The 21,373-nt window shown below is 35.0% G+C and overlaps 1 protein-coding gene across 2 annotated transcripts in view; it reads right to left on the bottom strand.

Annotated features, from left to right (window-relative positions):
• Window positions 1-5,098: 5,098 nt before the first annotated feature.
• Window positions 5,099-21,373, bottom strand: part of KIFAP3 (kinesin associated protein 3) — a 142,711-nt gene continuing 126,436 nt past the window's right edge. Inside the window, exons 20-21 of one of the 2 annotated variants that reach the window (XM_078356300.1) lie at window positions 9,502-9,570; window positions 5,099-5,546 (exon numbers count right to left, since the gene is read on the bottom strand). In XM_078356300.1, coding sequence (XP_078212426.1) covers window positions 9,525-9,570 — 46 coding nt within the window. In that variant the 3' untranslated portion in view covers window positions 5,099-5,546; window positions 9,502-9,524. The remainder of the gene's footprint in view (window positions 5,547-9,501; window positions 9,571-21,373) is intronic. The other variant, XM_002807710.7, reaches the window with a different exon arrangement.

The following is a 21,373-nucleotide window of genomic DNA, read 5'->3' as shown; positions in this document are numbered from 1 at the left end:
TAATACTTAAGTAGAAATTCTTCTCTTCCACCCCCGCCCCTGCCCCTGCCCCCCTACCCCTTTTACCTCAAAAAGTGATTCATGGTGGGAGCTTTTGGCCGTGAGACTAGGAAGCTAGGGAATATTTGCCCATGTAGTTACCATTTTCAATGCTCTTCATTTTTTGGTGTAGAGCCACGGTTCATCCGGTATCATTGTTTTCTGCCTGAAAGACTTTCTTTAACATTTATATTGTTACATTTATATCTGCTGGTGAAGAACTCTTTCTGCTTTTGTATCTCTGAAAATATCAGTTTTTCCACTTTAATTTTTGAAAGACATTTTCACTAGCTGTATTAAGGTTTTCCACAGAAACAGAACCGGGAGGATATACAGGCGGCCCTCGTCATAAGTTGAGGAATGTCCTGAATGCATATGGTTTTCCCACCATCACAAAGTAAAAAAATCATAAGGGAAAACACCATAAGTCAGGGACCATCTATATAGACAGGCATGGCTAGATAACAGCAGATTTATTATGAGAATTGGCTCACAAGATTGTGGAGACTGAGAAGTCCCAAAATATGCCATCTGCAAGCTGGAGAATCAGGAAAGCCGGTGGTGTCATTCATTCTGAGTCCAAAAGCCTAAGGACCCGAGGAATCAGTGGTGTAACTCAGAATGAGCAGAGCTGCTGCTGTGAACACCACAGTCCAATGGCCTGAGAACCAGGAGCTCTGATGTCTGATGGCATAAGATAGCTACCTCAGAAAGAAAGCTTTCTCCACCTTTTTGTTCTATTCAAGCCCTCAATGAATTAAATAATACCCACCTTCTGTGGTAAGGGCAGGTTTTTTTTTTTTTCTTCTTTTTAGAGACAGTGTCTCACTCTGTTACACAGGCTAGAGTGCAGTGGTGTAATCATAGCTCATTGCAGCCCTGAGCTCCTGGGCTCAAGTGATCCTCCTGCCTCACTTGAGTACCGAGGGCTGCATGTGCACACCACCATGCCCGGCTAACTTTTTTATGTTTTGTAGAGACAGGGTCTTGGTATGCTAAACAGGCTGGTCTCAAACTCTGGGCATTAAGCGATCCTTCTGCCTCAGCCTCCCAAAGCACTGGGAGTACAGGCAGGAGCCACCACGCCTGGCTGGCAAGTCTTTACTCAGTCTACTGATTCAAATGCTAATCTCTTCCAGAAACACCCTCAGAGACACAGCCAGAAATAATGCTTTACCAGCTATCTGGGCATCCCTTACTGCAGCCATATAAAACCTTGTGACATTAAATTAACCATCACACTGGGTAAGAATTCTAGATTGACAGGTTTTTTTTTTTTCAGTACTTTAAAGATATTATTTTGCTATCTTCTCAATAGTAAAATAAGAAATTTGCTATCATTCTTGTCATTTTTCTTCTGTATATAATGTGTTTTTTTAACAACCTCGGGTTGCTTTTAAAATTTTCTTATCACTTATTCTGAGTATTTGGGCCAGGAGGAATTGTAAGACAACAGTAGAACACAGTGTAAAAAAAACTTTTTTTGAGATGGAGTTTCACTCTTGTCACCCAGGCTGGAGCACAGTGGTGTGATCTCACCTCACCTCAGCCTCCAGAATAGCTGGGATTACAGGCACTCCCCACCACGGCTGGCTATTTTTTTTTTTTTTTTTTTTTTTTTTAGTAGAGATGGGGTTTCACCATGTTGGCCAGGCTGGTCTCGAACTCCTGACCTCAGGTGATAGTAAACTCATTTCTACATTCAGCATGTGCATGTACCGTTTGAATTGTATCCCTTCCCCAAAATATATGTTGAAGTCTTAACCTCCAGGACCTCAGTAAGTGACTTTATTTGGAAATAGGATATTTACAGAGGTAAATGAGCCTAGTAGGCTAGGCCATAATCCAACAACTGCATCCTTATAAGAAAGGGAAATTCGGACACAAGACAGATATGCCAAGGGAAGAAGATGTGAAGACACACAGGGAAGAGACAGCTACCGTACTGGAGCGCTGCACGTATAAGACAAGGAAGGTCTGGGATTGCCAACAAAACCAGAAGCTGGGAAGAAGCAAAGGTCTATCCCTTACAGGTCTCAGAGAGAGTAAGACCCTGCTCATACCTTGATTTCAGATTTTTAGGCTCCAGAAATATGAGACGATACATTACCATGCCTGACTTGTATGTTTTATAGCACCTGGTTTAGGTGCTTAGCAACCCTAGGAAATTAATACATGTATGTTTCATACACGTGTTTGATTTGGAGCACTGCACAGGTCCCACTCACTCAACCTCCCTCTGCACAAACAAGTTAGAAGATTCATCAGGACCAGCAATCCACACCAGGGGTACAGCATGCCAGGTCCGGAGCCCTGCTAGCCCCACCTTATTCCACTACAAGTGCCTTGTGGTTTGAGCGAATTGCAAGGTTTGCTAGACTGGCCACTGGAAGATGGTGGCTGCTGCCTCAGTGAATTTTTAATGCAAAGGGACTGGTCTCTGAAACCAGGGAACCACCAAATTCAGTCTAGGCCAAACTGCCAACCTTCCCAATTGTGAGCTAAATAAATGGTTGTTATTTTAAGTCACTATGTTTTGGAATGGCTTATTACATAGTGAAAGATAATAGAGCCCTCTAATAATGCTTGCCTTACTATTTGTGTATTTCTCATGTGAAAGCATTTATCTCCTTTTGTACTTGAATGAGTTTGGCTGAGTATACAATTTTAAGTTGGCAGTTACTTTCTATCAGTTCACTGAAGACAGTTTTCTGCTATCTGCTAACACAGTTGCTGAGATCTGTTGTCAGACTGATTATATTATCTTTGTAAGTATTCTTTTTCTCTGAATACTTATTTCTGATTGATACACTAAAGTTTCACACTGATGCATCCAGGGTGAGTGTGTGTGTGTGTGTGTGTGTGTGTATTCTGTCTCGAAATGTTTCCTTCCTCATTCCGAAGATACATACTTCTTTTAAGTCGGTAAATTCTCTATTTTCTCTTTAAGTATTGCCTCGCCCTCTCGATCTTCTTCCAGATCTCTATTAATTACTCTCTCCCTACTCCCGTTTTGCCTTCTGAGAACAAGGTTTAATGATGACTCAGAATTATGATTATAATCATTTCTAAAGTACTACCAATCCCACCACACTGTGTAGGAATCACTGACATTTTCCCCCTTTAAATTCCGAAAAGCCAAAGTGACTAACCATAGCTGGACTTAGCTGAGGAGGTACAATGCATTTCCTTATCAATAATTACCACAGAAAAAGCACACTTAGCTTACATTTCAAGTTGTCTTCAGTAAAGTCCGTTTTGCTTGCAGTAGTTGTATTCTCCTGGTTGCTCTTTCCCGAGTTCTGTTCTCAGTAATAGAGACAGACGTGAAAAAGTCTTGCTTTTCCCTTTCTGTGCCTCGGGAGCACCTGGCCCGAGGAAGCCTTGCAGGTGAAGGCAATCGGGGGCCTAACGGGCAGTGTAATAGAGCTCTCTGCATCGCAGCGGGGCTGAGAATTTCCACTCTTGGTTTCTTTTGCTTCCACCTGGAAGATTTACCCTAGTCTTTTCCTTTTTTCCCTTTCCTGGCAAAGTAAATGTTTTCTCAGCTGAACAGGTGAGTGTGGTTTCCAATCCTAGATGCAGAAGTAGGCCCAAGTCCCCGCATCACCCAAGGACCGCCCCACACGCCTGTTCCCGCAGCTTTTTCCTCTGTGCTGGTCCGGAGCCCCGTGGCTCCTATGCTTCTCTCCTGGTGCTAATGAGGCCCAAAGGCACAGGGGAGGGAGCCCAGCGCTGGCGACCTCATCCCCAGGCTCCCTATGTCTTTCAATTCCTTACATTTCTGATTATCTCTGTGCTGCATTCTGGCTTTTAAAAATCTAGCTTTATTTCCTCTTCGTCTGTATCCCATCTGTTTCACTCTTCCATTGAAATTATTAATCTATTTTATATCTAGAATTTTTAATTTTGCTTATGTCTGACCTTTCCCGTTTGTCCTTTAGTTCTTATGTTTTTATTCCCTCTTAATTTCTTTAAGTATTGTCAACATATTTGTTTTATACTCTCTACATGAAAACTCCAGTGTCTGATGGGGGAGGCTGCCTTGTTTTGCTGCATTGTTTCTGCTCTCACTGGGGCTTGTTTCCTCGTGGGTTTTTAAATTTTTTTTTCCTGTAAGCTCAGGTCCAGTTGATCTTAATCTTTGAGAATTCTGTGAAAACTGAAGGTTCATTTCTCTAGGGAGGATTTGTGTTTGTTTCTGCCAGGTGCTCCTGAGGTTACAACAGTAAGTAGATGAACTGAGTTAATTCAAAGACCGTTTCCAAATGTTATTCTCTGCTTAAAATACAATTTAAGCCAAATAAATAGCGTAGTTAGATCAATGAGATTTTAAGTCTTATCTTTGATCTATGTATTCCCTTTGAAGCTTCACATTTCCTTCCATAGCAGGTGATCATGGCACTATCTCTGATTATAGTTATTATTATGCTTATTTTGTTTGCTCAGTTTTTCAAGTAAAATTGCTAATTTTTAAAATATGAAAACACTGAACTGTTCTCAAAACCCATTATGAATTATAATCTCTCTCCATTTCTTGCTATCTAAATCTACATTATAAAAACAAATGAATAATTGGGAACTAAGCATCCAACAGAGTGAAATATTCTGTTACTTAGTTTTCCTTCATAAGACTTTCAATTCGCTTTGCCATACTTTAGATACTAAATGTATGAAGAATAAAAGTTAAAAGCCAAATGCTAATCTTGTATCACTGCTTGTCTTGTTTACTACTTGTCCTAGGTTTTCTGTGTTCTAACTAGGAAGACGTGAATTCAAACCACTGAAGAGACTATAACTATAAATAACTTGGGACATATGTTCCATTATAATTGAAAACACATAGTTAATAAACTGTGGGAAGGAAACTTTCAGATACATGGCATGGAATACGAAGGTGATGTTCTTTTTATAAATGTTAAAGGTAGCACATATTATATGAATTAAGAGTTTACAAGCAGAAAAAAAGGATTAGAAAACAGTAAAACTCGTGCACCCTATATCAACATGTAATTCCTAGTGAAATGTGTGTGAAATATAAACACATGACTTTCACTTGTTTTCACTTTATGCTTTTTAATAGAAATTAAATTAGTCACTTAATGTACATAATGCAGTGTTTGTTTTCCAGTCTAGTAGCTTTTCAACATTCAGTTTTCAGGCTCATGGGAAATGTTACTCAGCATCAAGATGTGGTTTGATGGGTGAACAGTGTGAGTATCAACTGTACTTAACAGAAGACAGAAGGGGCTGGGGCTAATCTGCGGCTAACAACATAAAAATAAAAAGAAACACAGATCCACAGTAACATCAACATGCATTATTAGGCAAAGATCCCAAATTAACCCAACCCACACAGATTTCTTCTAAGCAGAGATTATGCATGGAAACGGATACTTTATCAAGATCCATAGACATAGTAGTAAGGTTCATCAGGGCGGAATCCATACGCTGTGGCAGGGCGTCCAAGAATGCCAACTGGTTGGCCAAAGCCATCCATTCCAAGGCTAAAAAAGAGAAAAAGGAATGACAAGCTATGTTTTTCATCACACAGCCACAATGCAGGTCAAGTAAGAGGCCTAGATTTTTACACCATCAAGATTCTCTTCCTGGCAGAGATAGTGATTTATGTGGATATCTTTAATTTTTGTTCTTAAGGTTAATAGAGCCATTAAAAGTGTGTATGATAAAGTACTTCTAACAATGTGTGTTAGAAGTATGGGAAACCTCTGTCAGTAGGTACTATTCTAAACAGTGGAAGAATCAAGTCAGCAAAGTTTTATTTAAGAAATTACTTACACATGGCTCTTAAGCAAAGCTATGAAGAGATTTTACATGTTAGCAATGATCAGTAATATACTACTAGGAATAATAAAAATAAAACTGTAATAAGGTGACTTTTGCCATTTATAATGTCTTTTCATATGAAGATATAGGACTAATTCCACTTTTAGTAAAAACATGTGTTTGAGTTATAGCTGTGAACTCTCATGCAGGACCAAATCATACCATAAGCCCATGATTAAAAGAACAAGATAAGGAATTTGACAAAATTTGAAAATTAGTCAGATTTGATCTGCAAATCCTTCCTCTGATGCCTCAATGCAAACAATTACTAAAAGTATATATTTCTTTTGAGTGACAGCAAGACAACTGTGGTTCAACTTATTCTATGGAAATAATAGAAACTCACAAGATAACTTTTAGAGTTGTAAAATAAGTTAAACTTCATGATTATTACTTTTAAAAGATTATTTTTTGGTCTATTAATACATTATTTAGAGGAAAATCTGTTCTTCAGAGCCCCCTTTAAAGGTCAGGGAATTATCCAACACTTAGAAAAATGACAAAATATTTATTTTGCCAGGCAGAATATGGTGGCCTTTACATGCTCATGCATAGCTCATGCAGTGAATGCTAGTGAGCTTGACTTCCAATCAAAGGAAACCATTTGTAATGCAGAAATGTAAATTTTGAAAAAATAAAATATGTTTAAGTGATTTAAGATTTGAGTTTGCACTACATAAGGAGAAGGAAAGATAATTTTCTCTCAATAGCAAAAGCTGAATATGATTAAAATATATATTGACATAGGCACTAACTTCCTGTCACACTCAGAGTGAGATTAAGTTGACACACTTTGGGAGTAACTATTAAAATGTTAAGGTTTTAAATAAATGTGTGTATGTGTGTGTGTGTATTAAGATGGAACTAAAGAGTAAACGTAAAGAGCCAAAATATATATAACCCATACTGGCCTGGTGACTCTACCCTTTAGGAAAATGGAAGTTCTGAAATACAAGTTTCAGGTTAGCTTTTATACTGGACAAAATTCATTGTTTTGGGCTCCTTCATCAAAACTCTGTCTATAGTTTCTCAAAGTTGGTTGAAATTTTTAAGTCTGCATTTGATTTTGAAATGGTAAAAATATAAGCACCTTTTCTTACTTTGGTCTCATGGGAAGAGGGACTAAATTTTGTGATGAGGTAATCAAGAGGTAGCTTAAAAGATGTTTCAGAAATTAGTGGAGTCAGTGAACTAAGAGACACCAGTACCTGCTTCAAATTAGAGGAGAAGCCATTGAAAACTTTTCTCTGCAAGCACTAAGGCTAACAAGTAATCATACATCTAAAGAACTCTCAATTATATAACTGTTGATTATATTTTTTGGATTTCAACTTGTTCCTTCTTCATCCTTCTGCTTATTACTGTCTTCAACCAGTCCTTATATTTTTTAGCAATTCCTTTGAGGTCAAATAACAGTAAACTTAGGTTAAACTCAAGTTAATCTTAGGCTTGTTTCTCAATCTAGGGGCTAGGGCAAGCTCTATTTCAATAATCTGAAAACAAGAGGCATATGTGGGACAGTGAGGAAACATACAAAGGCACCTTCAAAACAGAGTATATGACAGATGACTTGCTAGCAATATCACTGTAACTCTATCTAAAAGAAGATGGTCCTCAGAAGGGAGTTCGCCGGTCAACGGCACAGAACAAGGAACTTCTCAGCTACAATGCTGGTTGTAGCAATTCAAAAAATTGCATGGTGATCTGGTGACTAACACCATTAAGGAGTATCTGGCCTTTTTGCAGGTTGGTTCTCATTCAGGAAGGGGATTTAACATTCTCAGAGTCTGAGGCCATTCTACATTCAAGTTGCAAAATTCTCCCCTTTTTCTATTTCTATGAATAATAGGCAAAATATTGATCATTGTTTTCCCATGTAATTTGCCAACAGGGTAAATAATAAACTTAGATATTACCTAATCCACCTGATGGCTTTAACTTTCATTGTACAGTAACAAATGGATATTGTTTTCTCTTTTTAAAATATGTCATGTACACTGTTGATAGGAATCTGCAGGTCCCAAGTCAGTGGAAGACTGACCCCTGAGCACTGATGACTCTGAATTTCTGAACCTGTAAATCTCTGGTCTTGAACAGTAAGGTCTTTAGGTTACTATGGTAAAGATCTTTTTATACAGTCAATAGTTCACCCAGAGACATCTATGTGTATTACAGTGTAGAGGACATCATTTAATTTTTTGAATTTCTATATACAAATATCATTTTGGGAAAAAGGAATAAAATTTGAAACCAAACTCTAAAATGATCTTTTCTGGAATTCTTCGTCATGTATCACAGATGGACTTGCTGTTTAAAGAAAAAATCATTTATGACAAGTTTGGAGAATACTTTGACATAGGTCCTGGGTCCCTTTGTATTACGAAAAATGAACTGTATCTACAGAATTAATATATTTTTAATTAAATTCACTGTGAAACATAATAGTTTGTTTCTTTAATCTCTCTTATTTGCTTCTTTCTAATACAGTGGGGGAAAATTAGGCTTTCCAGGATGCTAAAACCTGGAGATATTCTGGTGGAATATGTAGATACTTCACTTTTTTCCCTGGAAAAAGGATATACCCTTGGTAATGCTGAGTTTAGTTCAAAACCTGGAGAGTTTTCCTTTCAACAGTAGCAGACAGATTCTTCATGTAAGTCCTTGAAGGAGATAGAAACTATGAATATAAAAAGGCAGTGTTGCAGCAAAAACTGGGCTTTCCTGATCTGGACAGACTTGATTTAAATAGTGTGTATCACAGGAACTTGTATGCCCTCACTAGGGGCCCTGAGAAGCAAGGAAAACTCAGCTAGAATATGCCACATCTGCTCTTGCCTTATGTGACCATTTTGCTTCAGAAAACAGTTTGTATATGTGGCTATTTATGAGTATATTGGAATTAACCAATCTTGCAGTGTGCGTATTTCTGCATGTACATATTTTCTTCCTACTCCTCCTAGCCCACATAAAAAGTGGTGTGTCCCTCTAGATTAGTATATGCCACTATTATAGTACTTTTTCTTTACAGGATTAGTGTCATTTCACCTTAATCCTTAATGTTCAGATAACATATTTTGAACTTTTGAATTACCAAAATACAATGTCTCTTCCGGAAAATCCATAATTCTGCCCCAAAGAAAATGGTTCTTGTTTATTGTGAAACGAAAACTAGGAATGGTAAGGCCAAAAAGTCAATGCCATTAAGCTTTATGTCCTAAGAAACATGATTTTTGGGTCCCTAAAAAGAAAAATGACATATTCTGTAAGAGAGAAAAATTAAATTTAAAACCCAACAACAAATACAAAACCACATCTAAAGTGTGTTTTTTTAAATAAACAAATTTAGAAATCTAAATAGCATTCAGCAAGCAGAAGACTGATTTTTCTCCAATATATATAGGACTTCAAACACATTTTTAATAGCAATCATTATAATTCTAAACTTGAGATGATTCAGAGCAGGAAAAGAGAAATCTGGAAATGACAAGTGATGCTTCACATGCAGCACATTACAAGGGAATGGCAGCCAGTAAAGAATCCCAGGCACTCACAGGCTCTTATTAAATTTCTGTGCCAGAGTTGACATTCCTGTAGAAAGAGAAGAAAATCACCTACCTCTGGCTGTTTGTGAGGCTTAATTAGTGCATATTTGTAAAGCACTTTGAAATCCTTGGATGAAAAGTGCTGCATAAGTGAAAAGTATCATTATTTTATTAAAATGAGATAAAAGCAACACAAGCCTTTTTCTTCTTTTAAATCCTAAGTCAGCAATATCAATGTAGAGGAAGTAATGAATTTATTAGTAAATGGCTATAAAAAAGAATAAATGCAGGCCAAATTATTTTTTCATAGGCTCATGGAAATCTTTGACTTGGCAACAGTTTAAGAAATAATCTTGACTACACTTTTATTCACAACATCCTTGACAAGGTCTATCTAGCTCTTGTCTGAACACCTCCAGAAAGGAAGTGCTCACTACTCTGTCAAGGCAGTTCATTCCATTTACGGATATGTAAAACTGTTGGAAAGTTCTTTACAACGCAGCTCTAAAATCCAGTTCAATTAGTCTTAGAATTACCCACTGAAACCACACAGGGAGTCTAATTCTTCTTTGATATGACTGCTTCACAACCCTCGTTTACTCAAGCCTCATGACATGGTCTTGAACCTTTACCATCTCATTTGCTCTCTGAAATCAGTTCCATTTTCTAGTGTGTGTCTTCAAATGAAGAAGCTAAAATTAACATAATACTTATGACGTGGTCTGAAATCAGTATAGAATATAAGATCCTATATCTGACCTTATACTATTGTAGGCTAAAACTGTATTGACCTTAAACAAAAATGTTAAGAAGACATTATCACAAAGTAGCCTAATATTGACTGCTTGTAATTGACTGTGTACATATATGTGTGTGTGTGTGTGTGTGTGTGTGTATATATATATATATACGTATACATATATATATATACGTATACATATATATACACACACATATACATATATTTAACATTGAGTTGTATATAGTTATGTAATATTGAGTTATACAGTTATATGTAACACTAACTTTTATATATATATAAAATTGTGTGTATACACACAGACACACATTCAAAATTTTACTTATAACTACCATGCTTTCAACTTTTTAGTCTGAGTCTGTCTTTAGGAATTCTATTCATCCCAAGACAAAATCATTTATCACTACACATATATAAATAAGCAACAAATATATGACTACACATATATAAATAAGCACATATATAAATAAATAAGACTGGTTTCTTAACAACCCAGTCTTTGTGATCCATCAGGTAATACTGAAGGCTGGAATTCTTTTGGAATTATCAAGTTAAGGAATTTAACATGAGCTGTCATGGGAAGAAACTTTCCAAGATATTATAAAACTGTAAGAAATTATATCTTCATAATTTTTTGGAATACTTCATTCTTTTTGTCAGTTTCTCCAATATATTGATTATAGAATCAAAATCAGCATGTTTATCTTTCTAAGCAGATTGTTAAGTGATCATCAGGGTAATTTCAGCTTCAGGATGATTTATCATGGAAATTTAGGTCTATTGTAATAGTGACTCTGTATACCATCTGCCCATCCATCTATCTATCCAAATAGTATAAACATTTACTGAGTTCCTACAATGTGGTAAGTATAGTTTTTGAAGCCAAGGAAAAAACAAGGTGCTGGGAAGGCAATAATAAAGAAGACATAGTCCTTGACTATAAGGATTGGAGGCACCTAACATGGAACAAATATTCTGATAATAACCTGATGTCATACTACCCTAGCATAAGTATAAATTGTTATGGAAGTAAAGAGGAGGGCCAAATATTTAATATAAGAGTAGGTTAGAGATAGGTACAAATTGCTACAGAAGAATCTTGGCCGCTAGATACTTTTCATACAAAATACCTTGATTTTAATGCATCTGTTACTTCCTGATGTATTCTGTTATTGTATTTCTCTCCCATTAGAATGTAAACACCATGGAGGGCAAGGACTGTCTTGTCCATTGCTATATCCCTAGCATCTAGTATTGTATCTGACATGAAGTAGTCATGCAAAAAATATATGAATTTATGAATGAATGAGTCTGAAAGGACAAGTAAGATTTCACAGGTGAAGAGAGACAGAATTCCTGATGGTGGAGCAGACTGAGCAATAGATAGGAGTGGCTAAAGAAAAACAAAAAGTTTGTTATGGTTAAATAAAGTCTTAGATTTATGATACAAGCAAGTGGCAGGAGATCAGTCTAGAAAGGGAGGTTAGGACTAGATATGGAAGTTTTTCATACATCCTGCTAAGAACTGGTGGTTTCTGGAGAGTTGTCAATGGTTCCTAAGAAAGAGAATGACCTAATTCTGTGTTTTACAAAGATAACTGTAGTAGTAAAGGGGGTTGAGAGGCGAAATCGTGAACACTGAAGAAACTATTACAGATGTCCAAATGTGAAGTAATGAGAACCTACAGAGGGGCACTGACAGAAATAACAATGATCAATATGGTACATTTTACAACAATGTTATCTTTTCTCTTTTGAAATAGTTTTTTTTTTCAGTCCAGGTGCAGTGGCTCATGCTTAAAATCCCAGCATTTTAGGAGGCTGAGGTAGATTGCTTGCGTCCAAAAGTTCAAGACTTGGGGAAACCCCATTTCTACAAAAATACAGAAAATTAGGTGGGCATGGTGGTGCACACCTTGGTCCCAGCTACTTAGAGGACTGAGGCAGGAGGATCACTTGAGCCCAGGAGGTTGAGACTGCCATGAACCACGATCACTACTGCACTCCAGCCTGGGTGACAGAGTGAGACCCTGTCTCAAAAATAAAAATTATTATTTTATTTAGGTATATTTACATGTTGGAGACTGAGACTAAAGGGGAAGAATTTCAAAACTGGCTGGAAATTTTAAAGGTTATAGTTAATTGGAATGGAACAAATTTTGTCCCCTTAGTATCAGAATATGCTTCATCAAATCATGGAGATGCTGTGATGTTCCACATAGATGAAATCAGATTCTAGAAGTTTTCCTCTATCTTCTATAGGGTTTAACTATTCTGGAAAAAGAGAATATTTTCTCCTTGAAATTCTTACAATAAGAAGAGGTGTGCAGATTGAATGAAATAATGAGTATAAAACAATACCTAACACAAGTAAAATGATGTATTATTACATCGAGATCTAAATGTTTGTCATTTATAGATCAACCACTAGATGGAGAGCTTGTCTTACAACTGAGTATCAGGTACTTTTACAAAGTTTCAAAGCAAGGATTATCAAATTTAAATTTCTCAGCACATTTAATATTCACAGAATGTGGCATCCATTGCTTTTGCAGATAATTAATGTCCAGTTTTATGATTATGAAAGAATTTACAGCTAAATAGAAATACCTATCAGTTACAGGCAAAAAAAAGTTTTGTGAATGTTGGGTGCCTAAGAAAATAGGTTATAAGATGCTAATTGTCTTAGACACTGAAAAATGCAAATATGCATGCATGTCAAAGTACTATTATTATTACACAGTTTCTAAAATTTTTCACTGAATCTATATTAATGGCATCTTGTTTCTATAAATCTATATATAATAAATACATATTTTAAGTTGCTCAAAGGTATTACTCATTCCTTTGGACTTAAATTTTTGTATTGTTGAGAAAATGAAATCTAAGAGCATGGTTAAGCAGTATTCTCATGAGTTTCACCAACATATATCAAGTTTAGTTGTCATTTTCCATTTAGTTTTATTCTTAATCTTTTATATGTATAATTATACATTTTCCTTATAATAAAAATAAATGGCTAAAGCATCTTAAAGAATTTTATTAATGAATTCAAAGTAGTATTTTTTTTTTCAAAAATCAAGGGCAATTATATGAGTAGTGGGAGGCTGTACTTAAAATACTCATCTGAAGTTTATTAAAAACAATTTTTTAAAGGACATCTGTCAGTTCTAAGAGTTAACACCTTGGGGAAAATCCTTTCAATTTAGTTACTACACTGAGATACTTCAGATAAAAACTAATTTGTAGTAATGATGAAGGGAACATGCATAAAATAGACACTGACTGGCCTGGTGTGGTGGCTCACACCTGTAATCCCAGCAATTTGGGAGGCTAAGGCGGGTGGATCACCTGAGGTCGGGAGTTTGAGACCAGCCTGACTAACATGGAGAAACCCTGTCTCTACTTAAAAAAATACAAAATTAGCCGGGCGTGGTGGCACATGCCTGTAATCCTAGCTACTCAGGAGGCTGAGGCAGGAGAATCACTTGAACCCAGGAGGCAGAGGTAGTGGTGAGCAGAGATCACGCCATTGCACTCCAATCTGGGCAACAAGCGAAACTCCATCTCAAAAAAAAAAAAAAAAAAAAAAAAAAGTCACTGATTTATTCCAAATGGTAAAGAAATTGTAGTTCATGGACTCTCCTCTAATTTCATTCAAGTTATACTTCTCTTCTTATACATCTTAATCTGTTAATTAACCTGCCTCCAGAGTAATATTTTAGTGATTATATTTTAACATGGAGATGTTATACTTGGTACTTTTTGATACTATATCATTGCATTAAGTTTTCTATTTCTTTTATTAAGCTATTTATTACATTTTATATAGTCTCATTGAGATTCTTGTTACTAACTCTAATTCTTGGGCATCCTAACACTCTTGCTGTTAGAGTGCTTGTCTTGTAATGTCATGACTTTACAAAGCTTTAAAATAAGGCTTATCAAATTTAAACTGAGCATATTGAACATTGGTAAAATGGGATTTCCATCACATTCTGATGATTCTCTTTTACAATAGTCCTTTTTTTTTGTTCTTGTTTTCATTGAGATGGAGTCTCATTATATTGCCCAGACTGGAGTATTAAGGCTACTCACAGGCAAAATTATGGTGCACTGCAGCCTTGAATTCTTGGCCTCAAGTCATCCTCCACCTCAGCTAGGACTACAGGTGTGCACCACTGCACCAGGTTCCTTCCTTTATGTACTTCGTAATATTTTATTGTGCTTTCAACTTCATTTTTTTAAATGTCTGTTGGGTCTTGAGCTGTGGAATTATTTCTATAGAGGTTCTATATTTGTTTATAATATATCAGGGCCCTGGCAATTTCACTGTCCTGAAACAATGTGAATGGTAATTACTTGACTGGGGTTCCCTGAATTAAATGTACAGTATAAACTCTGAACCCACTCATGTGCATGAAACAAGCTTGTGACTTCTTTCACATGGGTGACTATCTTCCCCTACCTAGGGTTTTTGGGCACAGACAAGTTTTGGCCACTTCTCTGGGCTGGTGAATTAACATCATTTAGTCCTGTTTTCAACCAATGAGAAAAAGGCAGACCTTTGAAATTCCAGGCTTTATTTAGAGAATTCAGTTCCATCTTCCTTTACCAAATAACCCATACCTAGTTCAATAGTCCTATGGGTGTTTTTTGTCATTGGGGTATACCCTATCTTTCTTACGAACTTGGTCATATAAGTTTTTCTTACATTTTTGTCCACTATTTTCATGTGATCTATATAGGATTGGTCCCTTCCAAGTTAGCTCAGTCTACCATCTTATTGGAAGTCCTTTCCATTTTATTATTTTTGAGATGGAGCTTTACTTTTTGCCCAGGCTGGAGTACAGTGGTGCAATCCCAGCTCACTGAAACTTCCACCTCCCGGGTTCAAGTGATTCTCCTGCCTCAGCTTCCCAAGTAGCTGGGATTACAGACACGTGCCACCATGCCCAGCTAATTTTTGTATTTTTAGTAGAGGTGGGGTATCGCCATGCTGGCCAGGCTGATCTTGAACTCCGGACCACAGGTGATTCATCTGCCTTGGCCTTGCAAAGTGCTGGGATTACAGGCATAAGCCACCATGCCTGGCCCATTTTATTATTATTTATTTGCACATTCAAGAAAAAAAATTAAAAATTGTAGATTCCTCTGGCTCAAAATAGGCTTTCTTGAATAGAATAACAACTTGCAAGAAATTGGAGCCATTAAAAGATGTTTTATTTTTCCTTATTTGTAGCTATCAACAGAAAAAATGCTCTAATAGGTACCTAATGAAAGTTGTCAGATATGATTATCAAGCTGAAGTGAATATTTACTCAAACCCATAATGGTCTCAGGCTTTTTCTGGCAATATTTTAATGAAGGTATGCCATCTAGTCATCTTTAACTTACATTTCTTCCGTTAAGTACAAGGACTTCTTGAAATTGGCAGTTCTATACCATCAAGCAATGCCTCATTTCATACCACCAAATGTTAAGGGAACTTGCTGAGTGGCTTAAATAACCCCTAGGTCAATAAACTGAATCATTAGCACCTCCTTTAAATAATTGTTTGTCTGTTACTGGTTCAACATTTATATAATCTGTCATAATACCTTGGTTTTTTTAAGGTACAAAAATTACTGCTATAGGCTTAAACTAGAGAATATCATATAAGTAGCAATGTTTTCTCAGTGATAGTTTAACTATACCGTCTGGTACTGAGTGAGTTAAAGCCTGAACACCACAACTAATTACTATGTAATGCTAACCTTAGTTGCTGGTTCATTTTGAGACTCTTTAAAATATGAACTGTGTATTTTACCCCTATGCACTCTCTTAATGATTTGTTTTTTTAGACTGAAATCACTTCCAGCCATCAGTTATACTTTTGGTCTCTACATATGCACTTCTCCAAGCACAAATATTTCTTTTTCCTATTGGTCTGCCAGCCCTGTCAGAGCAAATTTCACTTTAAACTAAATGCTATGATACTTAAAACCTCTTGGATTACTCAGGCTGCTAGTGTGATCTATAACCTTCCAAGAATGACAGCTGAACTTTCCAATTTGCTTAGACTGCTTGGGGAGCTAGAAAGCACATGCCAAAAGGAAAATGTTTCTGATGTTGAACAGAAAGGCAAGTTCTTGTTGGAGGTGGGGGCAAGAGACTATTAAGTACTGAAAAATACTAATAAGAAATGAAAAGAAACTAAACATGCTGTAAAGTCTAAGACCTCAAACATAATTCAAAAGTTAATACTAGTACTAAAACTCTTTAGCTAAACTGGTTAAAATATGAAAAATAATCTTTAGTTACTGTAATTTAAGCACCAACCAGAATCTTAAAGTGATAATGCACTATTGAAATGAACAAATTCATAAAATGGAATTAAAATTATCACAAGTGCTACACAAAATGGGCTGTATCGACTCCCCATCTTTCTTTATAAAACAGACACATCTGACATATAAACAAAAATCAAAGAGTTAATACAGCCATCTAACATGCATGCTACCCCTATGGATATAACACCTGTCTCCCTTGTATGAACAAAAACCCTATAGACATAATACCTGTCTTTTTTTTTAAATTAATGTTAAGTTTTTTGTTAAAACTCATGTCTCCAAAATCCATTAACAAATCACTCAGTTTGGGAACATTTTGGAATAGTTTTGAAACTTTTCACTTTATTTAAGGTGGCAGACTTGTCTTTAAAAAAATCCTGAAAATCTTATTAAATGTAACGTGCTTAACAAAATCTCCAATTTATTTTACAGTCTACGTATTCATTCATGTCAATATTTTTTAGGCTAAAATAATAGTCAAATTACATTTGGATGATAAAAATCAAGCAATGGCTGATAAAGACATTTTTGGAAAGCGAAATCAAACTAACATTTTTCCAAAATTGAGGGCAAAAATATAGATAATAGAAACTATATTTAAACACATAAAAAGTACATCTTTTTAAATAGCTAAGTATGAAAAATTTAAAAATTTGATTCTAAACTTATAATTGCAAATAAACACACACACACAAAGGCATTTCCTTGCTTTATAAGGATATTGCAAAAGATTTATATTGAGCACTATTATTTGATGCTTGGCAGCCACTAATTCAGTAATTTCAATAATAAATACAGGTTAGAAAAATATTTCAGTTATTTAGTGTCCTCTAGAATATTTGGGATCTCAGAATACTGCATAATATATCAGAAATGTATGAGAAGAACGAATATTAAAGTAAATCTCTAACGGTATAAGCTTCCTTAGTCCTTAAGACTATATTTAACTGTAACTATATTTTACATTATGGGTTTCTTTTTTAAAAAGGGTAAATTCATTTCCTGCTCAGATATGAGACTATAGATTGTAAGATTACAAGTCTTCTGATGAGGAAGCATGGTGTTTCTATGTCATCTTCAAAGAATAGGGCTAAGCACCCTCTGGTCACACATTGCACTGATATAAACAAATTCAGTGTAGACTGGAATGTAGAAATATATGACAATTGTTTATCTGGCTTGTAAGAGTCATATTTTAAATTAAAATTATTCTCTAAGCAGCATTAGGAAACACTCTTTTTTTCCTTTGTCACTCATATACATGAGCATTTCCCTTCTTAAGGACTAGCAATTAATTTCATGAAATTCAGCCAAACTAACTTAAGTACAAACTAAGAACTTACGGTAACTCCTAAATTTTGTAAAAGTTAGTAGGGTACAATTACTTCGAAACTAGAATATCTGAATGTGATTTGTGTCTCTAATGATATAACTTGTTTCACTCTATATCTGTAACTAACCTTGACACGATTTCTTTCTTTGTAAAATAAGAATGGCTGTATCTTTTAACATCTCTATGCCTTGAGATTATTATATTTCCAAGAAAAGTACCTGTATATATTAAATATTTGGTGGTGTTACTGTTATCACATATAAAAATGATGAATACTTCCCTAGAAATGCTTAGGAAATTCTGGCTTTTGCTTAATGATCTAGACAGTTAAGGGATACTCTACCATACTTGGCATGCTTCTTACACATGCTTTCTGTTTGCCTTTACAGGGCTCCTATAATTCATAGAGATTTATGCCTAGACATAGGCATACTAATTGCTGTTGCACTACAACAATGGTGTGGCCAATCATACTTTCCTTTTACTATAGCAAGACTGTTTGTATAAATAAGGTTATTCCATCAAAAATCCTTTAGATTCTATGTCATGACTGATGCAAATAACAACACCTTTAGGGATGAAACATACTGAAAGATTTCTCATTACAAGCTTTTTCATCTTATTCTACACTAAGTGAGTTTATTTTGAAAGCAGTAAATCAAGGGTAAGGTTTTTAGTTATCTCATGAAAATCATCACTTCCTGCATTATACATTCCTATACTCAGGTTTACTGCCAGTGTCGGCTTCTCTTAGAAAAGTGCATACAGGTCATGAAAACGTTTAGGGTGGAGTATTTTCATTCTGTGATGTTTTGTTGTCTTTGGGCTTGTGCCAACCTGACAATCTGGCACTTATAAGCAAAGCTGGGCAACTATGGGAATTCTTTAGGGAGATGGAATGCACCATACGTTTTTGAGATTATCGGGTTTTAGACAGTATTCTCAATGAGCGTATAGGTATATCTATATTAGGTATTTCAAGTATGCAGGAAAAGGGGCAAATTGATTCAATTTAAAATAACTATGGTATGTACTTGCTGATAGCAAACAGTATTCCCTTCCCTAGACTTTGTGGGGGGATAAGGTAACAAACATGCAACCGCATAAAATTGTAATAGTTTCTTTTTCCCCACAGTGTATAAAAATAATGAGGTAAATTATAATAGCCGAATATTTATGAAGGCTTTGAAAATGTTTTTTAAAAATACTTTTAAAAATATTTGAATGCTTTTTAAAAATACTTTTTGGTACTTTTAAGAAATCTTAAAATGCTTTAAAAATACTTTTAAATGCATTTTACAATGTTTTTTAAAAATATTTTTGAGACTTTTAAGAACTCTTTCTTATTTGTCACTCCAAAAAATATCTCAGCATGAAGTCTGAGCACCTATATAAACATAGCTTTATAGGGTTTCTTGTATAAATTTGAAAAGATGTAAATTTTAAGCTACAATTGCATTTTAAAAATGTACTTGCCTAACTACGTTCATAGAAGCCTCCCATCCCTTCATTTGAGGGGCTCTAAATTAGCCACTTGATACCATCTACACAAATCTGAATTCCTTTTTAAGATCACTTTGCCTTTTAATTTCTGACAGGCCAGTAGCAAGGTGCTTTGTTTTTGGCTGGAAAACCCTGAAAAAGTGGGGTATATCAACTTTAGATATGATTTCTTCTAAAGCTAAACAAAACAGCCTTAAAATATGTAAAATACAATCTATTTCTTGAAATAGAATGTTGACTTATGTTCATAAAAAGAGAATTATTCAGGAAATTATTATGTTCCTGTTTAAGTGTATTCAGAAGACTAATTATTTAAAATCTTTAGCTTATTCAAAGGGCAAAAGACAGAATTTGTTAATTGTGCCTCTCTACTCTAAAATGAGACCATAGAAATACATAGCTTTTACTTAAGAATCAAGATAAATATACACAGATTTTACATATATTTGTAACTGCCTTTAATATTAGAAGAATGATTAGAAAATTACTATGTTTAAATACAAAACAAAGTAGTATTTGAAAATAAATTATATTACAGGGTCCCACACTTGTCTCTTTAGAGCAGGTCTGAGTTCTATCTAATTCATGGAGGAACTGAGCAGTTAGATTACCAAGTGATCTGGGCTAATACTGGAAGCCTGTGTGTCAGCCTAAAATTCCTACAGGTAAATTCTATAAGATTATAGTACAGAATTCATCCTTCTAACTCCAGACATCAACTCCATTTTCAAATGGCCACTTTTTAATAACTAGAAAACCTGATGCCTTTTAACAAATCATTTATAATATAAAACTCTTCCAATGAAAAGTTAAAAATTCATCAATAGCTATGATGTCAGTGTTAAAGGAAGTTCAAAGACTAAAATGTTTTGTCTCTTGTTCCCTTGGGAGTATCTATCCATGTAAAATGAAAAGTCCGTATTAACTCAGTAAAACTTTCGCCATGAGATGGGGAGTCATGGAAAATCAACATTTATATCACGTTCCTTGATACAATCGTTCTCCCCAAGCCTCACAATTATTTAAATTACATATTTTAGGTCTTAGATGTGTTTCAAAAGAGGCAATATCTCTCATACAAAAACACAACAAGTTACTGTCTCAACTTATCCTTCCAAATGACTTATTGTTGTAATGAAGTAAACACTAGTGAATTATCAGACCATATAGTATGATGTTTTATTAAACAGCATATGTAATTTAAAAAGTTGTATTTCAAAAATAACGTGATTCTTTGTCAAGTACTGTAGTGCTTAGCTTAGAATGCTATAAAATCTGAACCTATTTACTTTTTTTCTAAGAAAATTCACATTCTTTAGATACTGTGTGTGTGTGTAAGAACGAACTAAAGGTCTATGTCTTCGTACCAGAAGTAAGTTAATGAATGACACACTTAAAATAGCGTGCTCTTCATAAAAAATAGAGGGGGAGTATTATGTAAGATAATGTGGTATTGTTTTATAAATATCATTAATTCGGTTTCCTCTAAAAATTAAGAAGAATTCAGAAATGTTTACGATATTTATTCTACTGGAAATATTTCCAATAGAGAAATATTATTTATTCTATTTACAGTAGAATAAACATCGTAAACATCTGAGTTCTCCTTGATGTTTAGAGGAATATGTATTATATATATATTACTCAAGATATTGGAATAACATAAAAGTGGGCAGAAACAGGTAAAAGACCGACCACTGATGTCTAGATGCTGACAATGTAGTATTAATTACTTTCATAAGCCTGATAATACTATTACTCTTAAATATTTTCAAAAAAGAAAGCTGAAAGAATAATAAATAGAATGCTCTAACTCATCTCAAAAAATTATACTTTTAACCCTGAACTATGTAAACCTCTTAAAGAGAAAGATTATTTTTTACTGACCTCTATATCCTAGACCTCATCCAAATGCTTGTCAACTAAAAAGGTTCTGAATAAAGGAAATTTTAAGTGTTAAAAGCAAACGTTAAATAATTCTATATTTTATTCTACATTTTATGCTCTATAAAGTTAA

This window comes from Callithrix jacchus, chromosome 18 (genome assembly GCF_049354715.1).
Source record: "Callithrix jacchus isolate 240 chromosome 18, calJac240_pri, whole genome shotgun sequence".
In the NCBI taxonomy this organism is placed as follows: Eukaryota; Metazoa; Chordata; class Mammalia; order Primates; family Cebidae; genus Callithrix; species Callithrix jacchus.
The sequence above is the reverse complement of the archived record's forward strand: the minus strand, read 5'-3'. Positions and strand labels throughout refer to the sequence as shown.